The 20,801-nt window shown below is 35.7% G+C and overlaps 2 protein-coding genes across 2 annotated transcripts in view; both read left to right on the forward strand.

Annotated features, from left to right (window-relative positions):
• Positions 1–18,669, forward strand: part of LOC306874572 (NACHT, LRR and PYD domains-containing protein 3-like) — a gene marked incomplete at its 3' end in the record, with an annotated part of 49,784 nt that extends 31,115 nt beyond the window's left edge. Inside the window, exons 8-11 of the mRNA XM_079424721.1 lie at positions 4,580–4,750; positions 4,875–5,048; positions 10,287–10,457; positions 18,492–18,669. Of these exons, the coding sequence (XP_079280847.1) occupies positions 4,580–4,750; positions 4,875–5,048; positions 10,287–10,457; positions 18,492–18,669 (694 nt within the window). The remainder of the gene's footprint in view (positions 1–4,579; positions 4,751–4,874; positions 5,049–10,286; positions 10,458–18,491) is intronic.
• LOC306874613 (uncharacterized protein) overlaps positions 1–20,801 on the forward strand; it is a 308,235-nt gene that overhangs the window by 123,731 nt on the left and 163,703 nt on the right. The window contains exon 28 of the mRNA XM_079424761.1: positions 18,820–18,990. Coding sequence (XP_079280887.1) covers positions 18,820–18,990 — 171 coding nt within the window. The remainder of the gene's footprint in view (positions 1–18,819; positions 18,991–20,801) is intronic.

The raw sequence follows: 20,801 nt of genomic DNA on the forward strand, positions 1-20,801 counted from the left end.
CACCTTTAAATAAATGGTCCTAAGGTAAGCAATAATGTACTTCATCTGTCTGTTAGTGCCGGCAAGTGAAACTAAAGAATGGTGGAGGCAGCACGGCGGTCCTTTTAGATGACCGGACCCCATAACGGAAGCTCAGGAACCTCCGCAACTCCCCAAATGGCCGACAAAACTTTAACTTAAACTCCAAAAAAAACAACAACTCTTACCAAAACTATACAGCACAGCAAACTAAATTGTGTGCACTCCAATTAGTTACAATATACTGTTATTTAATAAAGTATTCTGAAATGATAAATAAACAGAGTTTTGGGGAAGTCACGTGACGTGCTCATGAACCTAGTCGCACTTGAGTAGAGCTCTGTACGTTTGGCCCCTTTTTACAGGTTTTCTTAGTTTTATTAAGTTTTATTCATTAATAATACTTTCCCTGATGCATACAATCGGAAACAGCAGGAGTTGTCTCTGTCAGCTTCTCCAATTAAGAAGAAATCCAAGCCACTGACCACGAGCGATATGGTGGACAAGCGATTTGAGGACATTCTAAGAACTGAGTTGACAGCAATGCGGAACGAGTTCACTTCTCACGTGGCAGTTGTTCAGTCGCTATGCTCTAAACTGGATCTTCTTAACAGGGGAGATGAGAGAACAAAAGAAAGTTGTCGCAGATCACAATAGCCGATAGTAGCCGTGATCGAGCAACGGGTTGCGGACTTACAAGATGGCAATAGGCACAGCAATCTGCATCTGGTTGGATTGCCTCAAGGTTCCAAAAAGGACGACACTATGGGCTTCCTGAAAAGATCGTGGCTCCCGTCTTTGGTGGGCAAAGAGATTGAAGTGGAGCAAGCGCATCGCGGGTACACAAGGCTCTCTTCAGATTGCGCTAAACCACGGGTTTTCATCTTTAAACTGTTGCGGTACACAGACAGGGAGCATATTTTGCTGGCCGCCAGACTTCACGCCCCGTTGAAAACATTCGACGGAGCAACGCTGTCTTTCTTTCCAGATTTTTCTCTGGCCACTGCAAAAAGTGCATTTGCACCAATTAGGAAGGAAATGAGAGAAGCTGGCATCCAGAATTTTCTTCTGTATCCTGCAATGCTGAAGGTCATTCTCAATCAAGGTGAACCTAAAATGCTATACTCTCCAGAAGAAGCAAGAATTTTTCGTTGTTTATTAATAAACATGTTCTAAACATACTTGCACTCGTAGCATTCATCATGTTACGGTGTACACTCATATTACTTTTATTGTTTTATATAGAGCATGAAAACATCACGTCGAAAGAAATTTAAATACAATGAATTGCCCATAAATTTCAAACATTGTAGTCTGGAATTACAGTTTGGGAAAAAACAACTATGATTTTGTAGTCATATAGCCTAGTATGCATGATTTTATAGTAGCTGTTATGATTCTGTAGCAATAGACTCATGTATGCTGTGAACTACAAAAGGATGTACTTTGTACTATAAAAAAAGGATATTTTATATCTGAGAAACATTGTTATTGTTTAGCACGCTATTAAATCTGTTTGTGAACATTAAACATTCTTTTAAACATTCTTAGATGGTAGCATTCATCATGTTGTCGTTTGGGAAAAACCCAAATAAACGCGTTCAAGTTTGTCACAATAACACGCTAACTAATGCAAAAAAGAAGCATTACTTACTCATCAGATCGATATTATCTTCTGGATGAACTCTTGCTCTTATTTTGAGAGAAATCCAGCCTTTACTCAGCGCGTCTTCCAGAAACTAACAGTATAGCCGGATTAACTCTTCACTGACGCTTTGTTTATGTTGGGCGTCTCCACGCGTGTGCGGATCATGTGGTTATTTACATGTGAACACGAGGGGGTGGGATCGTTTTAAAAATGAGTTAGACTGGACAGACTGAACATCGTGTCGGTTTCATACGGATTACTTCATCACAGAACGTTTGTTTTCGATATGATTTACTCCATTTGAAAGTAGACGCTTCAGGTTTTCTATAGAGATAACTCATGTTTCTGTGTTGAGTATTTGCTGAGTTACACTTCGTTTTAGTTATGCGTTACTGAAAACAGATCGCGGAGATGGAGACGACAGAGAGCGCACCCTGTTGGTTTTCTTTTTTTCCCCAAAACAACAAAGTTTTGTTGTAATCGTGAGTGTACACAAAAAAAAAAAAAATAGACACTTAACAGTTTCGATTGATGTATAACTGTTTTTTGGGACCTTTGATATTTTTTAAAAATAAAAAAGTTAAAAAGAACAGTGTTTAGTCAAAATAGAGATTTTGTGTTACAATATAAACTATTCAAAATTTGGGGGTCAGAAATTTTTCTTTCAGGTCCCACACATTTTGTTGCTTATGATGAGGGGGTTTTACAAGTTTCTGTCTAAACAAAATTCAGCGATGACAAATCTGAACGCCTCTGATTGGCCACTGCATTCCTAAACTCAACAGAATCGTGTGTGATTGGCTATAATGAGCAAAACACATAAAAATAAAATACGATGTAACGAGCTATTTTTAGTCAATTTAATACAACAATCGAATCCTTTCATTTAATTTTCACTAGTTTCATGTTACAAGTATTATAGTTTTATTAACAAACCAGGGGACCCCTCAAGTATATATATTTTTTGGGTGTTATGGGGGGGGGGGGGGGGGGGGGGGCACAATGCTTATGCGAGGTCAGGGACACTCTAAGAGATATCTATGATGATAGTGCTTTAAAATCCTTCCAGAATCTCAAAACTCAATATGATCTGCCAGGCACCTCCTTATGTATTTATGCATTAGGAGTATTTGCGCATTAGATTGGCCCTATGGGCATATGGGGTGCCTTGGAACGCTCAACTGCCTGTTCACCCTTTGCGCAAACTAATCCTACCTTCAGAGGAATCTCCCTCCTCTGCTTCAGTCATCTATCTCTTTCTTCTTGAGCATTCAAACAAACCTTTATCTATTACAACTGTTTGGGCTATTTTTTTTTCATGAATGACTTTTGGGACTTCGCCTTGTCCGTCCAACAAAGACGGACAAGGTGCCTGCTTAACTGCTCTCACAGCAGCAAAAAAGTTGCTAGTCAACCATTGGAATCCTCCTCACACAATAGACAGACGAACCTGGACTGTGAATTTGTTGGACATTATCTTGATGGAACTCTCAACTTCTCATATACATGGATCTAATGTCAACTGTAAATTTATGGCTTTTGGCTTTTAATGTTGTCATATTTTCTAAAATATTTGTAAAAATGATCTTACTTTTATTTATCCATTAATATTAATTAATTTATTTGTATTATTAATTTATTTTATTCTATTTTATTTATTTAAAGTCTACCAGGGGTGGGATGGGTTGGGGTGGTTTCTAAGTTTGCACAGCTGCTTTGTGTTTTATACTACTGTTCCCAGAAGAAACTTTCAATAAACAATTGTTAACAAAAAATAAATGTCTTACTGAAATACAAATTTCATTAAATTAATATGAATTAAATCCAAACAATAAAAAGACACCTTTAAACCAACCAATGTTTACATTGGAGAGTGTGCGTGGATATTTGGATGTATGTGTGTGTGTATGCACACATTACTCTTCACTGATGTGTGGCCACATCGTGGGCCATCACATGGTTTAACAAAATCTTTTAATCATTGTAATGTCTGTTAAAATCATTTGCAGATTTTCAAGAAGTGTATGATCATATAAATTGAAAGCTTAATGACATTCGTAAACATTAATTTATATAAAATAATGTTAATCATTTGGTAATGGTTATTTGTAAGCATTAAGCACATTATCTCATATTTCTAGCTATTTGAATTTATTTGAACTAATTATCTCTTAAGCATTATTTAATGCTTGTTAATGATTTATTAAAGTGTTACCAATGCATTTATCAACATTGCTTTCATTGGTAGTGATTCTTTATCATATATTACATATATACTGTAATTTGTTAATGGTGGGATTTTTAATAATCTGCTTAGTTTTTTCCCTCTCTTTAAATAGTGGAGCAAAATGGAATTCAAGAGCAATGCTAATTTATCTTTTGCATTTATATTAACCTTTGCCTTTATGTATTATGTAGAAACTAATTTTTTTAGCAATACATGAGCTTAAAGGGTTAGTTCACCCAAAAATGAAAATTAGACTGTGTTTTACTTACCCTCGAGGCATCCTAGATGTATATAGCTTTCTTTTCAGACAAATCCAATCAGAGTTATAATAAAAATTGTCAATAAATGCAGGCTGGGTGAGCAGAAGAGAATTATTTATAAATCTCACTGTTCAAAACTTTGGACTGGTAGCGTATTTGTACTTTTACTCAAACTTTTTACACCTCTGATACAAAGCATTTTCAAATGTAGAACATTTGCATTAAAGCTATAAGTAAATGCTAATTTTTGAAGAGTATAGTTAGTTTAGCTCACAATCCTATATGTGTGTATATATATATATATATATATATATATATATATATATATATATATATATATATATATATATATATATATATATATATATATATATATATAGGATTGTTTGTGTGTTTGTATAATTCTGCTATTTATTTCCTTTGTAGGTTAAAGGATTGTGACTTAACAGACAAAAGTTGTTCAGGTCTGGCTACAGTTCTTGGATCAGATAATAATCTGAAAGAATTGAACATGAACAATAATAATCTTCAAGATTCAGGAGTGAAGCTGCTCTGCACTGGACTGAAGAATATAAAGTGTGAATTGGAGATACTGAGGTAAGTTGCGTGACAACAGAAGATTTTTAGATATTCTTTACACTTAAATATGTGTAAAGGAATGTTGAACTTAAAGATTCAACTGATTAGTCAACTGAATGCTACATTTTCCTTTCTGTTCTAGACTTTCAAACTGCAGTATTACTGAAGAAGGTTATAAGGCTCTGGCTTCAGCTCTGAGATCAAACCCTTCACACCTGATAGAGCTGGATCTCACAGGAAATGATCCTGGACAATCAGGAGTGAAGCAGCTCACTGATGTACTGCTGGAAGGACGTTGTGAATTAAAGATCATCAGGTGAAAAATGTCTTAAAAATCTAAAATAAAATACAGATATATGAAATCTGGTACAGTTTGATGAGATGAGAAATATACTGCCCAACACAAGTTTTGAGACAATTATTATGACCATTTATCATCTTATGTTTTGGGAGGAAAAAAGTATGTATATTTAACTCTCAGCTTCTCCACCTCAAGACACCCATCAACATTAAGGAGCTACCTGAAATCCAGCTTTTACCTGTTAACCTTCGCCCCCATTGTGGGCCTCACAGGTGAAAATAACCTACCTAAATTAAAATGGTAACAGTTCGTGACAAAGTGTGCTACACATTCAAATTAGGTATCTTTGGAAAGAAGACACTCTGGGCTTTACTATCTATCATCCAGAGTTGATAATGTTCAAAAAGATAAAAAGTTATAGACACTGACGTGCCTTGAAAAATATTTTTCCACACTGAATGTTTTTTTATTTCATATACAAATACATGAAATAAGTCCTGGAGCAATCCAGAAAAGTAATGGATTGAAAGCCACATATCAAGTCTGCTTTATTGTCAATTCTTCCACATGTACAGCACATACATACAGAGAATTGAAATTGCGTTACTCTCAGACCCTTGGTGCATACAGTTAACATTAAACACGTTCAGATACAGATAAATACAGTTTAAACATATGTACATACAACTATACAAATGAGGATATTGTAGAAAAAAATAAGAATTAGATCGATAAAGTGGCATAAGGCGCCTGGCAGATAGAGTGCAAAACCAGTTAAATAAAAACAACACTGTGCAGATATATTTGTAGTGCAAAAGAGCTTATCAGTCTGAGGACACTGTAGAAAAATAAAAAAAGAGAGATAGATAAAATGCATAAGGCATATGGCAGAATAGATGGAGTGCAAACCAGTTGAATATACAAAAACAAAATTGTGCAGATTTGTTTTGTTTTGTTATGAGTGTAGTGCAAGAAGAGCTTATCAGTCTGTTAAAGTGACAAGTTGAAGTGACTGTTTGGATAGTTTTGTCAGACTATCCGAAGAGGTAGTTTGCAGTCAATGTTGGATGGGTAGTGATCAGCCAATGCTGCACAAGTGACAGGTGCTGGTCACAGTTTTTTGGTCAGTGGGTGTGGGGGGGCTAGGGGGTCACAGAGTCAGAGTTCCTAGTCTGTTACTGTGTTAAATGGGGGAGAAAGGGTTGAGGGGGGGCAAGGACGGGAGGGAGTTCAGCTTCCTGACAGCCTGATGTATGAAGCTGTCCTTCAGTCTGCTGGTCCTCGCCTGGAGACTCCGCAGTCTCCTCCCTGATGGCAGCAGATTGAAGAAGCTGTGTGTCGGGTGAGTGGGATCACCTGCAATGCGGACGGCTCTGCGGGTGAGACGGGTGTTGTAAATGTCCTGGAGGGAGGGGAGAGAGACACCAACGATCTTCTCAGCTGCTCTCACTATGCGCTGAAGTGACTTGCGGCAGGATGCGTTGTAAGCGCCATACCACACAGTGATGCAGCTGTTTAGGATGCTCTCGATGGTGCCTCTGTAGAAGGTGCACATGATGGGGACCGGGGCTCTGGCTCTTCTAAGTTTGCGGTGGAAGTAGAGACGCTGCTGTGCTTTCTTGGCCAGTGCTACAGTGTTGTTGGTCCAGGAGAGGTCCTCTGTGATGTGCACACCCAGGAACTTGGTGCTGCTCACTCTCTCCACAGTCGCACCGTTGATGGTCAGAGGGGCATGCTGATTGTGTACTCTCCTGAAGTCAACAACAATCTCCTTCGTCTTCTTCACATTCAGAGAGAGATTGTTGTCACTGCACCACCCAGCCAGGCGGCTCACCTCGCTCCTGTAGCTTGTCTCATCTCTGTTGCTGATGAGACCCACCACAGTCGTGTATTCCGCAAACTTAATGAAAATGTTGGAGTTGTGTGATGGTGTGCAGTCGTGGGTCAGCAGAGTGAAGAGGAGGGGGCTCAGCACACATCCTTGGGGGGCCCCAGTGTTCAGTGTGATGGTGCTGGATGTGTTACTGCCGACCCGTACTGCTTGAGGTCTCCCGGTCAGGAAGTCCAACAGCCAGTTTCACAGAGAGGTGTTGAGCCCCAGCTGGGCCAGTTTGTGAGTGAGCTGTTGAGGGATGATTGTGTTGAATGCTGAACTGAAGTCTATGAACAGCATCCTGACATTTGAGTCTTTTTTCTCCAGATGTGTGAGGGCTGGGTGGAGGGCAGTGGTGATGGCATCATCAGTCGAGCGGTTTGACCTATATGCAAACTGGAAGGGGTCCAGGGAGGGGGGGAGGACAGACTTGATGTGGAATGGACAGACTTGACATGTCTCATGAGTTCATATTTCAAATTTGAAGAAGATATCATGAAAAATGAGATTCCTGATTTTTTCTGAAACTATTTATAGTCCCCCCACCCCCCTGTTTGAGGAAAAATTACCACCAAATGGATTGCAGAATTATACAAGCTATTTTAGTCATTATACATGTTCCTGCATAGTTTTTCAACTATAAAATAATAGACAGATTTATTTGAGCACAAAAAAATACAAAAATAATTATTTGAGTAATAAAAAAGGGGAAAAAATAGAAATAAAATGCTTTGTAGGCCTATATAGTATGTATACTGAAGTATTCTGATTGCCAGACATGAAGTGATATTGGCAGACATGGTCATACAGTCAGTAATCACACGCTGATGTGCTTCCATTCAGATGATAATCATACAGATGGGCCATATAATCAATAATAGCTGATCAATGAATCACAATGATAGCCGTCATAGAGTCGGTAATAAACACGCTGATGTCCGTCCATACATATTATAATCATGCAGACATGGCCACATTCCCCACACAATACACACACACATAAAAAATGTAGAAAAAAACAACATTTTTTTATGGATAAAGCAGATCGCTAAGTTACGCCCCGCTCAGATGACAGTTGCGTCATAGCGTGTGCGTCACGCTTTCAGGAGGGAGTGCCAAATTCAAATAAACTATATTCCGCTTTTCTGAGACTTTTTTTTCCGTGGATGGTCTCATTCTGTTTGTAAAACTGTATGCTACAGCACCGTGTTGTTTTTTTACCACCAAGACACTGTTTTTGAGCGTAATTTATTCCATAACGGACGCAAACAATAACTCTCCCGAAGAAATGAAACGTAAACAAAGGAATATTCATCCTTATTAGAACGTTATTGTTTCGCTGGACTAAAAGTGCTCACTGGATGTTGTTCTGTGGACCCTTACCTCTCTAACTAAACTGGGATTTCAGCAGTGGACGCGTTTGTGGCTCGTTATTACAATGAATCTGGTACGAACAGCTTTTTTATTCTGCCTGTTTTGATGTGTACTGCTTACACAAATGTAGCAAATACATTCCTTATAAGCTTTCATTCAGAAAATAGCGATATGTCGTCGATGCTTGAGGGTTAGACCTTCAGAATGATATATAGTTTGTCAAGAATAACAATATTCTTTCACGTTAAATTCATTCATAAACATTAAACTAGTGGGGAAAAAAAACGCTTCAGTGCGCTGTCGCTCTGGTGAACGTTAACAGGTTAAAGGAACAGACAAGCAACATGCTTGAACATTATTCTGATTTTATAAAATTAAGTATATTTACTGGTCATGTTAACCTGTTAACATTCACCAGAGCGACGTCGCACTGAACGCTCTTTGTTTACATGTGTCATTGTTTTCTAATAGAATAAATGAAACGGGACAAAGTTAATCTTGAAAAACTATGTATCATTCTGAGGGTCTAAGCCTCAAGCATCGACAACAGATCGCTGTTTTTCGATGGAAAGCTTATAAGGAATGTATTTGCTACATTTGTGTAAGCAGTACACATCCAAACACGCAGAGTAAAAAAGCAGTACGTACCTTTATCATTGTAATAACGAGCCACAAACGCGTCCACTGCTGAAATCCCAGTTTAGTTAGAGAGGTAAGGGTCCACAGAACAACATCCCAGCGAGCACTTTTAGTCCAGCGATACAATAACGTTGTAATAAGGATGAATATTCCTTTGTTTACGTTTCATTTCTTCGGGAGTTACTGTTCGCGTCCGTTATGGAGTAAATTACACTCAAAACAGCATCTTGGTAGTAAAAAAACAACACTGTGTTGTAGCATACAGTTTTACAAACAGAATGAGACCGTGCACGGAAAAAAAGTCTCAGAAAAGCGGAATATAGATTATTTGAATTTGGCGCTCCCTCCAGTCAGCCATGACGCGGGCTATGACGCTGTCATCTGAGCGGGGCGTAACTTAGCGATCTGCTTTATCCATAAAAAACTTTTTTTTTTCTTCTACAATTTATTATGTGTGTGTGTGTATTGTGTGGGGAATGTGGCCGTATCTGCATGATTATAATCTGTATGGACGGACATCAGCGTGTTTATTACCGAGTCTATGACGGCTATCATTGTGATTCATTGATCAGCTATTATTGATTATATGGCCCATCTGTATGATTATCATCTGAATGGAAGCACATCAGCGTGTGATTACTGACTCTATGACCATGTCTGCCAATATCACTTCATGTCTGGCAATCAGAATACTTCAGTAGACATACTATATACAAAGCATTTTTTTCTATTTTTTTTTCCTTTTTTATTACTCAAATAATTATTTTTGTATTTGTTTGTGCTCAAATAAATCTGTCTATTATTTTATAGTTGAAAAACTATGCTGGAACATGTATAATGACTAAAATAGTATGTATAATTCTGCAATCCATTTGGTGGTTATTTTTCCTCAAACAGTGGGGTGGGGGGACTATAAATAGTTTCAGAAAAAATATTGCAGGAATCTCATTTTTCATGGTATCTTCTTCAAAATTGAAATATAAACTCATGAGCCACATGGCTTTCAACCCATTACTTTTCTGGATTTCTCCAGGACTTTGTATATTAAATAAAAAAACATTCAGTGTGGAAAAATATTTTTCAAGGCACGTCAGTGTGTATAACTTTTTATCTTTTTGAGCATTATCAACTTTGGATGATGGATAGTAAAGCCGAGAGTGTCTTCTTTCCAAAGATACCTAATTTGTGTATGTAGCATACTTTGTCATGAACTGTTACCATTTTAATTTAGGTAGGTTATTTTCACCTATGAAGCCCACAATGGGGGCGAAGGTTAACAGGTTAAAGTACAAGATAGTAAACATGTTTGTATTTATCAAACCTATTACATGCATTTAATTCTGTGATTTTATTCATTTCCCTTGTAGGTTAAATGATTGTAACTTGACAGACAGAAGCTGTCCAGCTCTGGCTACAGTTCTTGGATCAGACTCTAATCTGAAAGAGCTGAACATGAACAATAATAATCTGAAGGATTCAGGAGTGAAGCGGCTCTGCACTGGACTCAAGAGCTTAAAGAGTAAATTGGAGATACTAAGGTAAGTTGTGTTATAACAGACAAAAACTCAGCTTAACCAAAACTGAAGGTGTGATTTGATTAAGATATGTTTTACTAAATCTATATATAACATTAAAAGACTAATACAGAATCTCCTTTGTTAGAAATACAGACTGCTTAAGTTAATTTGATTTTTATTTTAAATTTTTTTTGAAAGTGAAAGGAAGCCTAGAAAGGTTTTTTTTTTTTTTTTTTTTTTTTAAACCCAGCCATTTTTAGAGTAAAAGCAGCTTTCTGGTGGATATTAAAGTTCTCTGGGCCTTTTGTTTGCCTCCATATTCAGTTGTCAGTTTTTCTTTTGAAATTTTTTGTACACTAAAATTTCGGTAGAGAAACAAACAAACAAACAATTGGCATCCCAGCACTGGGTACACATACAGTAGCACAAAGCACATATGGGACAGAGGTGTAAAATGTGCCTGAAAACCATACTTGGATACCTTACAGCAAAAGTGACTACAAGTCACCAATTCCAATATAACTTGAGTAAAAGTCCTAAGAGTATCCAATTTTTAACAGTACTTACTCATACTAAACAGCTGAAACAAGAAACGGATGATTTGTGAGGAGAGCAATCACGTTTATTTTCTAAAAACAAAATAAAACGCCTCAAAATTGCAATACATCAAGGTCATCACACCAGTCTCTTAAACATCTACAAACGCTGATATCTCAGTTAAACTCATCTAATATGAATTAAAATCTGCTAAGGGATAATAAAATTATTTAAAACAAGTTTTTAAAAAGTCATTTTTAATGGGTTTAAATAAAATATTGTTGATTACTTTCTTCTTAGTTGTTAAAAATCTTGAGGCAATTATTAACCCTCTGGGCCCTGAGGGTGTTTTGGGGGCCCAGAGAACTTTCGACATGCCCTGACATTTGTGCTTTTTTCAGTTGCTTATAAAAATATAAATGGCTAAAGTGTAATAACACTGTAAACAGCACAAACAGGGCTACAATAATATGTTAGCAGCATTTATGTACATGATTGTGTTTTTGAGAAAACAACGTTTATGCGTGGTTAGTGAAAAACTAAAATGTTGAAGTCACTGAAATAAGACCATAAAACACATACAGAACAATTGTTCACAAGACTTTTGAGAACCGGATCTTGTAGGCTAGAATTTTTACTTCACAATTATGTGAAAATCATTCAGCTTACTCGTTCACAGAAAACAATATATTGATTTAAATTTTTAAAGACATGTTTTGTGATTGAGAGCCAATATGCGAGGGAGTGGTAATGGGCTTGAATATTAAGTGGTTCTCACCTGAGAGACAAAGGGCCGTCCCCTAAAGCTGCTAATGGCCCATCAGTATGACTGTGACTGAGACAGGTAAGACAGTGTGAGGAGACTGAAAAAATGGGTTTTTAAAATTATTTGTATTTTATTTACAACACAGTATAATCAAAACATACATAATGAAGGTCAAAGACACATTATTGTGCACACTGATCTAACCACAGAGATGTGAACAGACTTTGAGTCATTCCTGCAACAGATTCTGTTCAACAAGTGAAACAAATAAATCATACCTGATATTTACGTGTTATTTAAGTGTTTCTGCTACTTTCCATGGATTCAAGCAGAAACTGTTGAACTTCTGATGTTGGTGCAGCGCTCTCAGAGGAAAAGTCAGCAGGATTCATCATCTGTGGTGCAGGTGTCTGATTCAATAAAATACCAAGAAAAAACATTTGTGAGCATGTTTATATCAGGAGCATCTATATATATATATATATATATATAGGTTTTGTAGTCATAGACTCATTCATGCTTTGTATTATCGTAAAAAAAGACATTTTATTTTTGAGAAACTAATTATTATTGTTTAGCACACTATTAAAATCTATTTTTGAACAGAGTAGGCTATTAATAATAAACATGTTCTAAACATACTTAGACTCGTAGCATTCATCATGTTACAATGTCATCTCATATTACTTTTATTGTTTTATAAAAAGCATGAAATTTAAATATAATGAATTGCCCATCATATTCAAAATGTTTTACTGGATTTCAAACATTTTAGTCAGAAATTATAGTTTGGGGAAAACCCAACTATGATTTTGTAGTCATATAGCCATCCTGAACATCATGTATGATTTTATAGTATAGAAGATATGATTCTACAGTCACAGACTCACGCATGCTTTGTACTATAAAAGGATGTACTTCGTAATATAAAAAAATAGATATTTTATATCTGATAACTAATTGTTATAGTTTAGCACACTATTAAAATATATTTGTGAACAGATTATTAATAATAAATATGGTCTAAACATTCTTAGATGCCTAGTATTCATCCTGTTGTAGTTTGGGAACAACCCAACTAGTAATGTGTTCAAGTTTATGTCACAATAACACGTTAACTAATGCAGAACATAAACATTACTTACTCATCAGATCGATCTTCTCTACTGGATGAAATATTGTTCTTCTTTTGAGGGAAATCCAGCCTTTACTCAGCGCGTCTTCTTCCAGAAACGAGCAGTATATCAGCGCTGAACAGTCTCCGTGTTTATGTTATGTGTTTCCACGCGCGCGCGGGTCACGTGGTTATTTACATGAATGAATGAATGAATGATGCATTTATATAGCGCTTTATTGTGTATTGCTGTACACCCAAAGTGCTTTACAATCATGTGGGGGGGGGTCTCTCCTCAACCACCACCAGTGTGCAGCATCCACTTGGATGATGCGATGGCAGCCACAGGACAACGGCGCCAGTGCACTCACCACACACCAGCTACAGGTGGAGAGGAGAGAGAGTGATAGAGCCAATCAAGTGTATAGGGATTATTAGGAGGCCATGATAGACAAGGGCCAGTAGAGAGAATTTGGCCAGGACACCGGGGTTACACCCCTACTCTTTTACGAGAAGTGCCATGGGATTTTAATGTATGATGAAAGTAGCAGAATGAATTTGGAATGGTACAAAACCATATTGCCTACCAATATTCAAGAAAATGCCACCAGATTAATTGGGAAGTGCTTCATATTGCATCAGGACAATGACCCAAAACACCCTGCCAGTTCAGTCAATGAATTTATAAGGGCAAAGAAATGGAAAGTCTTAGATTGCCCAAGTCGATCTCCAGATTTAAATCCGATTGAACATGAATTTCACCAGCCGAAGAGGAGAGTAAAGGCAGAAACTCCCCAAAACGAGCAATAACTTATTTGCTGTGATTGTGCGCAAGGGATCTGCAACTAAATAATAGCTTTTAATCTTTTATATCTGCCTTATGTTCAGCTGTCCCAATACTTATGCTCACATCAATGAATGGGATGAACTCTAAAAGTTTTTGTTTGGTAAAACATGTATGTGTTGAAACGGCTAATAATAAAATGTGACATTCTGTAGTTTTGTCTCATATTCATCTTTTAATCATATTTGTAAATGTCTTGACTCCACAGCCAACAGAGCAATTTTGTCTTATTCTTATTTGTCTTATCAATTTTGGCAAAGCAAAAAAAAAAATATATATATATTGTCGAACAACAATATAAAATGTGTGAAAGTATTCGTTGGTTATTCTAAAATTAATTGTATTACAAATTATACTACAACTGGAAAATACTGTAAATTGATAAACTGTTCGGCGTGATGACATTGAATGTCTCCGACAGCGCCTGTAGTCCCATTTAGCAACTTGTTAGCAACCGTCTTTTTTAAGAAATGTAAAAGCTTAAAAAAATCACGAGTGTGGTGAAACTGGTGTGTTTTATGTCATAGAATAAAATGTGAAAGTATTTTGAGCTTGTGTGAACCATGGACCTTATGTAAGGGATTTAACAGAAATCTCATTAAAAAAAAACATTGACTCAGGGACGATGGAACCGGACGTGTTAAAATGCTAACTCGCTCCCGGGTTTTCGCCTACAAAGTGACATCATAGTTCCACCACTTTATTGCAGTATGCTCATTAAAAAATTTAGTTAAGTAGAGAGTAAAAGTTGCTAATATCATTAATACTTAGTAAAAATACAGAGTAGCCAAAAAGATAATGAAGTGTAGTAACTAATTACATTTACTCAAATAATTTATACCACTGATATGTGGTTACAGATTTTCCTCACATTTTGCAACAAATGTTATTTATATATTTATTTAATTTACATAAATGTAGTTGTCCGCAGTTTTGTGGATTCACATGTTGGGCTTCTAGGTGCAGTAGCAATGATGAAACAAAACTATAATAAATATGTCAAAAAAATCAAACCACAAAAAGAAGATTGTTGGACCAAGATTTAAATTGTGACTTCAGAAATAACAACAACAAATTTTCTTCCAAAAATTATTACTGGCAGGGATTTACTCTTCTGGAGTCCCGGGTTTCTTATGTTCTGCTTTCCAAGTTATCTGCATTCACTTTACAGAGAGGTATTTCTGGAACAGCAGGGACAGTGAAGGATATCAGGAAGTCACATCCTTGTTGAATGTTCAAGCTGAAAACCTACTGTGTGCTAATACGCTTGCTGATGTGGCTATGAAGACTTTCATAGTCCATCTCTAAATAATAGTAAAGTAATTATCTGTTCTAGAATGTTAAAGAATATGGAGGAAAACAAAATAACTGCAGAACTGATCTCACAAGATGTGATAGATGTGAAAAGGATCACGATCAAGAAAGAATACCACATAATCAAAACAGGCACTTACATCTTAACCTTCAACAGACCCCATTAACCATAAAAGATTCAATGGGATATTTAAGTGTTCCTGTTTACGCGATCACACCTAAACCACTCAGATGTTTTACTTGCCAGAATGGTTCCTTTTTATGGATTTATTTTGTTCAGGAAAAGTAATAACTGATAACTGATTAATCATCTGAATTTTACATTTTCATTCCTGTTGTAGACTTTCAGACTGCAGTATCACTGAAGAAGGTTATAAAGCTCTGGCTTCAGCTCTGAGATCAAACCCTTCACACCTGATAGAGCTGGATCTCACAGGAAATGATCCTGGACAATCAGGAGTGAAGGAGCTCAGTGATTTACTACAGGATCCAAACTGTCAACTGAAGACACTGAGGTGAGACGTGATGAAATAATACAAAATAAATTATATTAATTTGAATTATTTATAATAAATAGTATTTCCGTATAAGAAAAATCATGTAAATCATGTAAAATGGGTTTCATTAGCACCAACTGCTGAATATTTTCATTACACCAGTTTTAGTTGTGAACTGAATTGTATCCTGCTTCAGCTTCCCTTCTGCAGGTTTTTGAGTCCTGCAGCAGATGAAGCCTGGTTCAAATTAAATCTGTCATATTTGTTCACATCATTTTGAAGCAAAAAAAAAACAAAAACTCAAGGCTACAAGATCCAGTTCTCAAAAGTCTTGTGAACAAATGTTCTGTATGTGTTTTATGGCCTTATTTCAGTGACTTTAAAATATTAGTTTTTCACTAACCATGCATAAACATTGCTTTCTCAAAAACACAATCATGTACATACATGCTGCTCACATATTATTGTAGCCCAGTCTGTGCTGTTTACAGTGTTATTAGACTTTAGCCATTTATATGTTCATAAGCAAGTGAAAAAAGCACAAATGTCAGGGCATGTCAAAACTTCTCCAGGGCCCCAAAAACCCCCTGTAGCAAATTAGCTCAAAAGGGAAATGTATATAATTAATTATGATTACAATTATTTATATCAGCCAGCCAGTAGTAACTGTAGCAGAATTAAATTTCTTAAATTAAATTCCATCATCTAATCTGTTTGTCCAGCGAACATTCAGTGTAATTTTATATCAACTCTAGGAAAGGATATTTTCGTGGCCACAGAAAATACTTCCATAGAGTATTAATGCATAGGAGCATGTAGCAAGGATCAAAATCGTAAAGGGACATTAATTTGCAAGGCAGAATCAGAAACTCATGTAATTTGTGCACAAGAGTTTTACGACTCTTTGTCTTAGACCATGGTATTTTGCATATTATGATTCGACTGGGGTTGATGCAAAAACTACTAAAGATTCTTAGAACACTAATATGTTGCATTGGTATAAACATCAAATAGATCATCCGAAGATGAATTCATAGAGACCAAACATTGTATAGTTAAGGTTATGTGAACGAGGGGTTCTATCATAAGCATGTATAAAACAGTATACAATACAAAAGACAATATACAAGAACAGTAATAATATGCACAATGACCTGAGTATGTGATAGGACGGTCAAAGAAAAATCTGTCTATGATTTATTGAAAGAAGTTGTTTCCTATAGCAGTATTTGTCTGTTTTAGAGAGAATTGAGTAGGGGGAAAATTCTCTCTACATACTTTTAGGTCGTGAAGTTTATCTGATCTGGCTGAGGTGTCCTGGTTGCCGTGGTAATCAGGGGTCTGTGGTCCTTCACAAACATCCTGGCACCCAGTATGTTTATTGGGTGAGGGGTCTGTGATTATTTGTTAATCTAATGAATCATTGATTTGTTAAATCTAATGAAAAATTGTGTGTCGGATTGGTCCAAATACTACACCCCTCAGACCCCAAAGGATTAAAGGTTTGTAAATAAACTGAAGAATATTTCCTGTATTTGTTTTCTTTCTCTGCAGGCTGAGTAATAATCACATTACAGAAAAAGGTTGTGCTGCTCTGACTTCAGCATTTAAATCAAACCTGAAAGAGCTGGATCTGAGTGGGAATAAACTAGGAAACACTGGAATTGAGAAAATCTGTCCTCTTTTGAAAAATACACCGTGCATTCTGGAGAAACTAAAGTGTGTATTTTCATTCAACTACATTTATACATGTGAAAATACATGTATTAGTGTTCATTTGATTAGATAAAATGTCTTGAAAAATTCTGAAATATTTTTAAGGCTACAATTTTAGTTACACAAAAAAGTTTTATTAAATGCTTCACTGTGAATTAAAATGTAAATGAGAAATTCAGTTTAATAAGATTTTATAGGATTGATTTATAGTGTTTTCATTTTAATATGAATTTAATCTATATGCGCCTCATTTATATTTGTGTAGAAAATGCAATTGTTCATAATCTGTTTCATGTGGAAAAATAAATAGCAACTTTTTTATAGCTTTTCAGACTGCAGTATTACTGAAGAAGGTTATAAAGCTCTGGCTTCAGCTCTGAGATCAAACCCTTCACACCTGATAGAGCTGGATCTCACAGGAAATGATCCTGGACAATCAGGAGTGGAGCAGCTCAGTGATTTACTACAGGATCCAAACTGTAAATTAAAGACCATCAGGTAATAAAACTTTTAAATATTTAAAACTGAACTACAAACGTGAAATCAGCTGTATAAAACGACAGGGGTTAGGAATTAGAGAGGAATTGGAATTAAGGGAAAATAAATATAACAAAATTCAGTTCATGTTTATTTAATTGTCAACTATATTTCACATGTTTGACACAAGCCTTGCCAAAACATTACATCATTAATTTTGTCTAAATTAATTAACTGTTCTCAGCTGATTAGACATTAGTTTCTCTAAACTAATCTGAAAATAATTTAACAGCCATCAAATCTGTTTTTAATTTTGTATTGCAGCAGCACAAAATATTATCAATTTCTGTAATCAAAACTATGAAAATAAATGTGATCAAAATTTGATAATTAAAGCATAGCATAAAGTTCTATGGGTGATGTTTGAAACCTAATATTTTAATGTAATGTCTCTGAAAATATATGTTGTTTGCATGATAACATCTTTAAGGTAAGTCATACTGATTTATTTTCAAAATGTTCTGTCTTATTTGAACTAATTTCTCAATTTAATTATTTTATGACACATTGTCATGAGATCGCAGTTTAGCATATTAGCCACAACTAAATTCAGCCTGGGGTAAGATACAGTATTTGGTCAAACTAGAGCTTGTTGTCATAACTAACAGTTTCATCAAATGTGTGAATGTTTTGTGTTTGTTGAGTTGATTCCATGAGATTGATGGAAGCTGCAAAAGCATCAAATTATGAAAAAACTTATTTAAACTTCTTTTCTGCTTTTCTCCCCTAGATTTTTGAGAAGTCCTGCTGCACAGGAAGCGTGTGACTATCTCACTGAAGTTCTGGGTGCAAATCCATTAATATTGAAGGAACTGGATCTGAGTGAAGATAAATTAGGAGATCTGGATGGGGAGAAACTATCTGCTCTTTTGATGGACTCTCATAGCAAAGTGGAGAAAATCAAGTGAGCGAATATGATTTATACATTATAACTTCTGTGTTTATTCATTATTAAAGTCTGTCAGTCATATGTGTGAGAAGATATGAAGAGCTGTTGATCTGGTGTGTGTTGAATGAATATGTGCTGATGATAAATAATACTCTTTTATTATGTTCAGGCTGAATAATTGTGAGCTGACAGAGAAAAGCTGTTCAGTTCTAGCTACTGTTCTCTCCTCCAAAGCCATCCTGAAAGAGATGAACCTGAACAACAGTCATCTGCTGGACTCAGGACTCAAAGAGATCTGTGAGGGACTGAAGAATCCTGTGTGTGAGCTGAAGATACTCAAGTGAGTACATTACACCATCAGCAACAATCAACACCACAGCAATCACAGAAATTGTATATAGTTTGGTTTACTTCCAGAAGTGGGGAAAAATTGTTTTTTTTTTGTTTATTGTTGTTTTGTTTCATATTCTAACTGTTCATAGACACAAATTTGTGCATTTTCACGCATAAATTATGAGTCATTATTAACCTCATAACAGTGCGCTCTCTAACTCTCTGTCTGGTTAAATGTAAGTTTTTGACAAAGGCAAATAAGTTAATATAACATTTATTCAGGTAATCATAATTGCTTATACAAATGTTAAAACTGGAAGTCAATTGCTGAGTGCAACATGTCAATGGAAGAGCAGAGGCAGTACTTAAAAAAAAGAGGTAATCCAGAGCATGGAAAGGTAACCAGAGCACAAGGAGAACTAGGCAAAGGACTACACACTACAACTTAGCAAAGACAACAACTGACCGAGACTGACAGAAACACAGGGCTATGAATGCACAGAGATTCTAACAATCAAGGGGACCAATGGAAGAATAGGACTACAAGTTGATTACAACTGGCACCGATGGCAGGAAGTAATACAAATCTCCACACACAAGACAGGCAACACAAACAGGGAGCATGACACAGAGATAAAAATTGACTCTTTAATGGAAAAAATAGTAATAAGACTCTAAATCCAAGCCTCCTTTATTGATTCAAACATGTCATTTTATAAAATTACATTACTACTGTAAGTGTTGCACAGAAGCAGGTAATTCAAAGTATATAGGACTTCTAACAGATGCTTAAACTATTGATATGCAGATATTAGTAATTATACTAATATCGAGTAATAAATATACTAATAGAGTAATTATTTTGAATTACCTGCTTCTGTGCAACACTTACAGTAGTAATATTACAAATTATGAATTAATAATAGTGACAATAGTGACACAATAGTGACATTGTAATTTTAATTACTTTAATTACTTTTATTCTGTTATTTGCTTTATAAGTATCAGGAAAAAAGAATCTATCACCAGAACATCTGTCAGACAGAATCAAGCATTCTAGATTGCTGTGGTATAATTAACTAATCAACTCGCACAGTAAGGACAGATGTGTTTTATTTGTGGTAGATGTGGTTTATCTGCATATCTGATGATGTATTAACCTGTAGCTTGATTTAATCATATTTTGAGATTGAGACCATTGAGCAGTAATTAATTCATTTGAAATGCAACAGTGTTAAAGGGACTAATTTTCATTTTTGGGTAAACCTAACCATGTTTTACTCATCCTCAAGGCATCCTAGGTGTATATGACTTTCTTCTTTCAGACGAATCCAATCAGAGTTATATTAAAAATGGTCTTGCTCTTCCAAGCTTTATGATGGCGGTGGGTGTTTTTGTTCAACAGTCTAAAAGTAGTCAAATAAAGCACATCCATCCATAATAAAACTTGCCTCCCCTTGTGAAAATAACTTTCATAAAGTGTACTTATTGCAGAAAAACATACTTTAAAAGAACACACGTAAGTGCAAATTAAATGTAACGTTTTCGCTGCTTAAGTACATTGTATTTGTAATTAAATGCAATAAGATGAACTTTTGAGTGATTTATTTTTAAAATAGATGACACTTGGTGACTTTTATCTCATTAGCAATATGAACTCAGCAATATGAAAAAAATCATGGACATGATTCGCATATGTTAAAAAAGAAAAAAGAAAAAAAAGAAATTCTTCGCAGTCAAAAATGACCGACATTGGAAATGAATGGGAAATACGAAAAAAATTGAAAACTCAGTGAATCTTTTGGTGGTACAAACTAC

Source organism: Barbus barbus, assembly GCF_936440315.1.
Source record: "Barbus barbus genome assembly, chromosome: 9".
Taxonomy (NCBI): domain Eukaryota; kingdom Metazoa; phylum Chordata; class Actinopteri; order Cypriniformes; family Cyprinidae; genus Barbus; species Barbus barbus.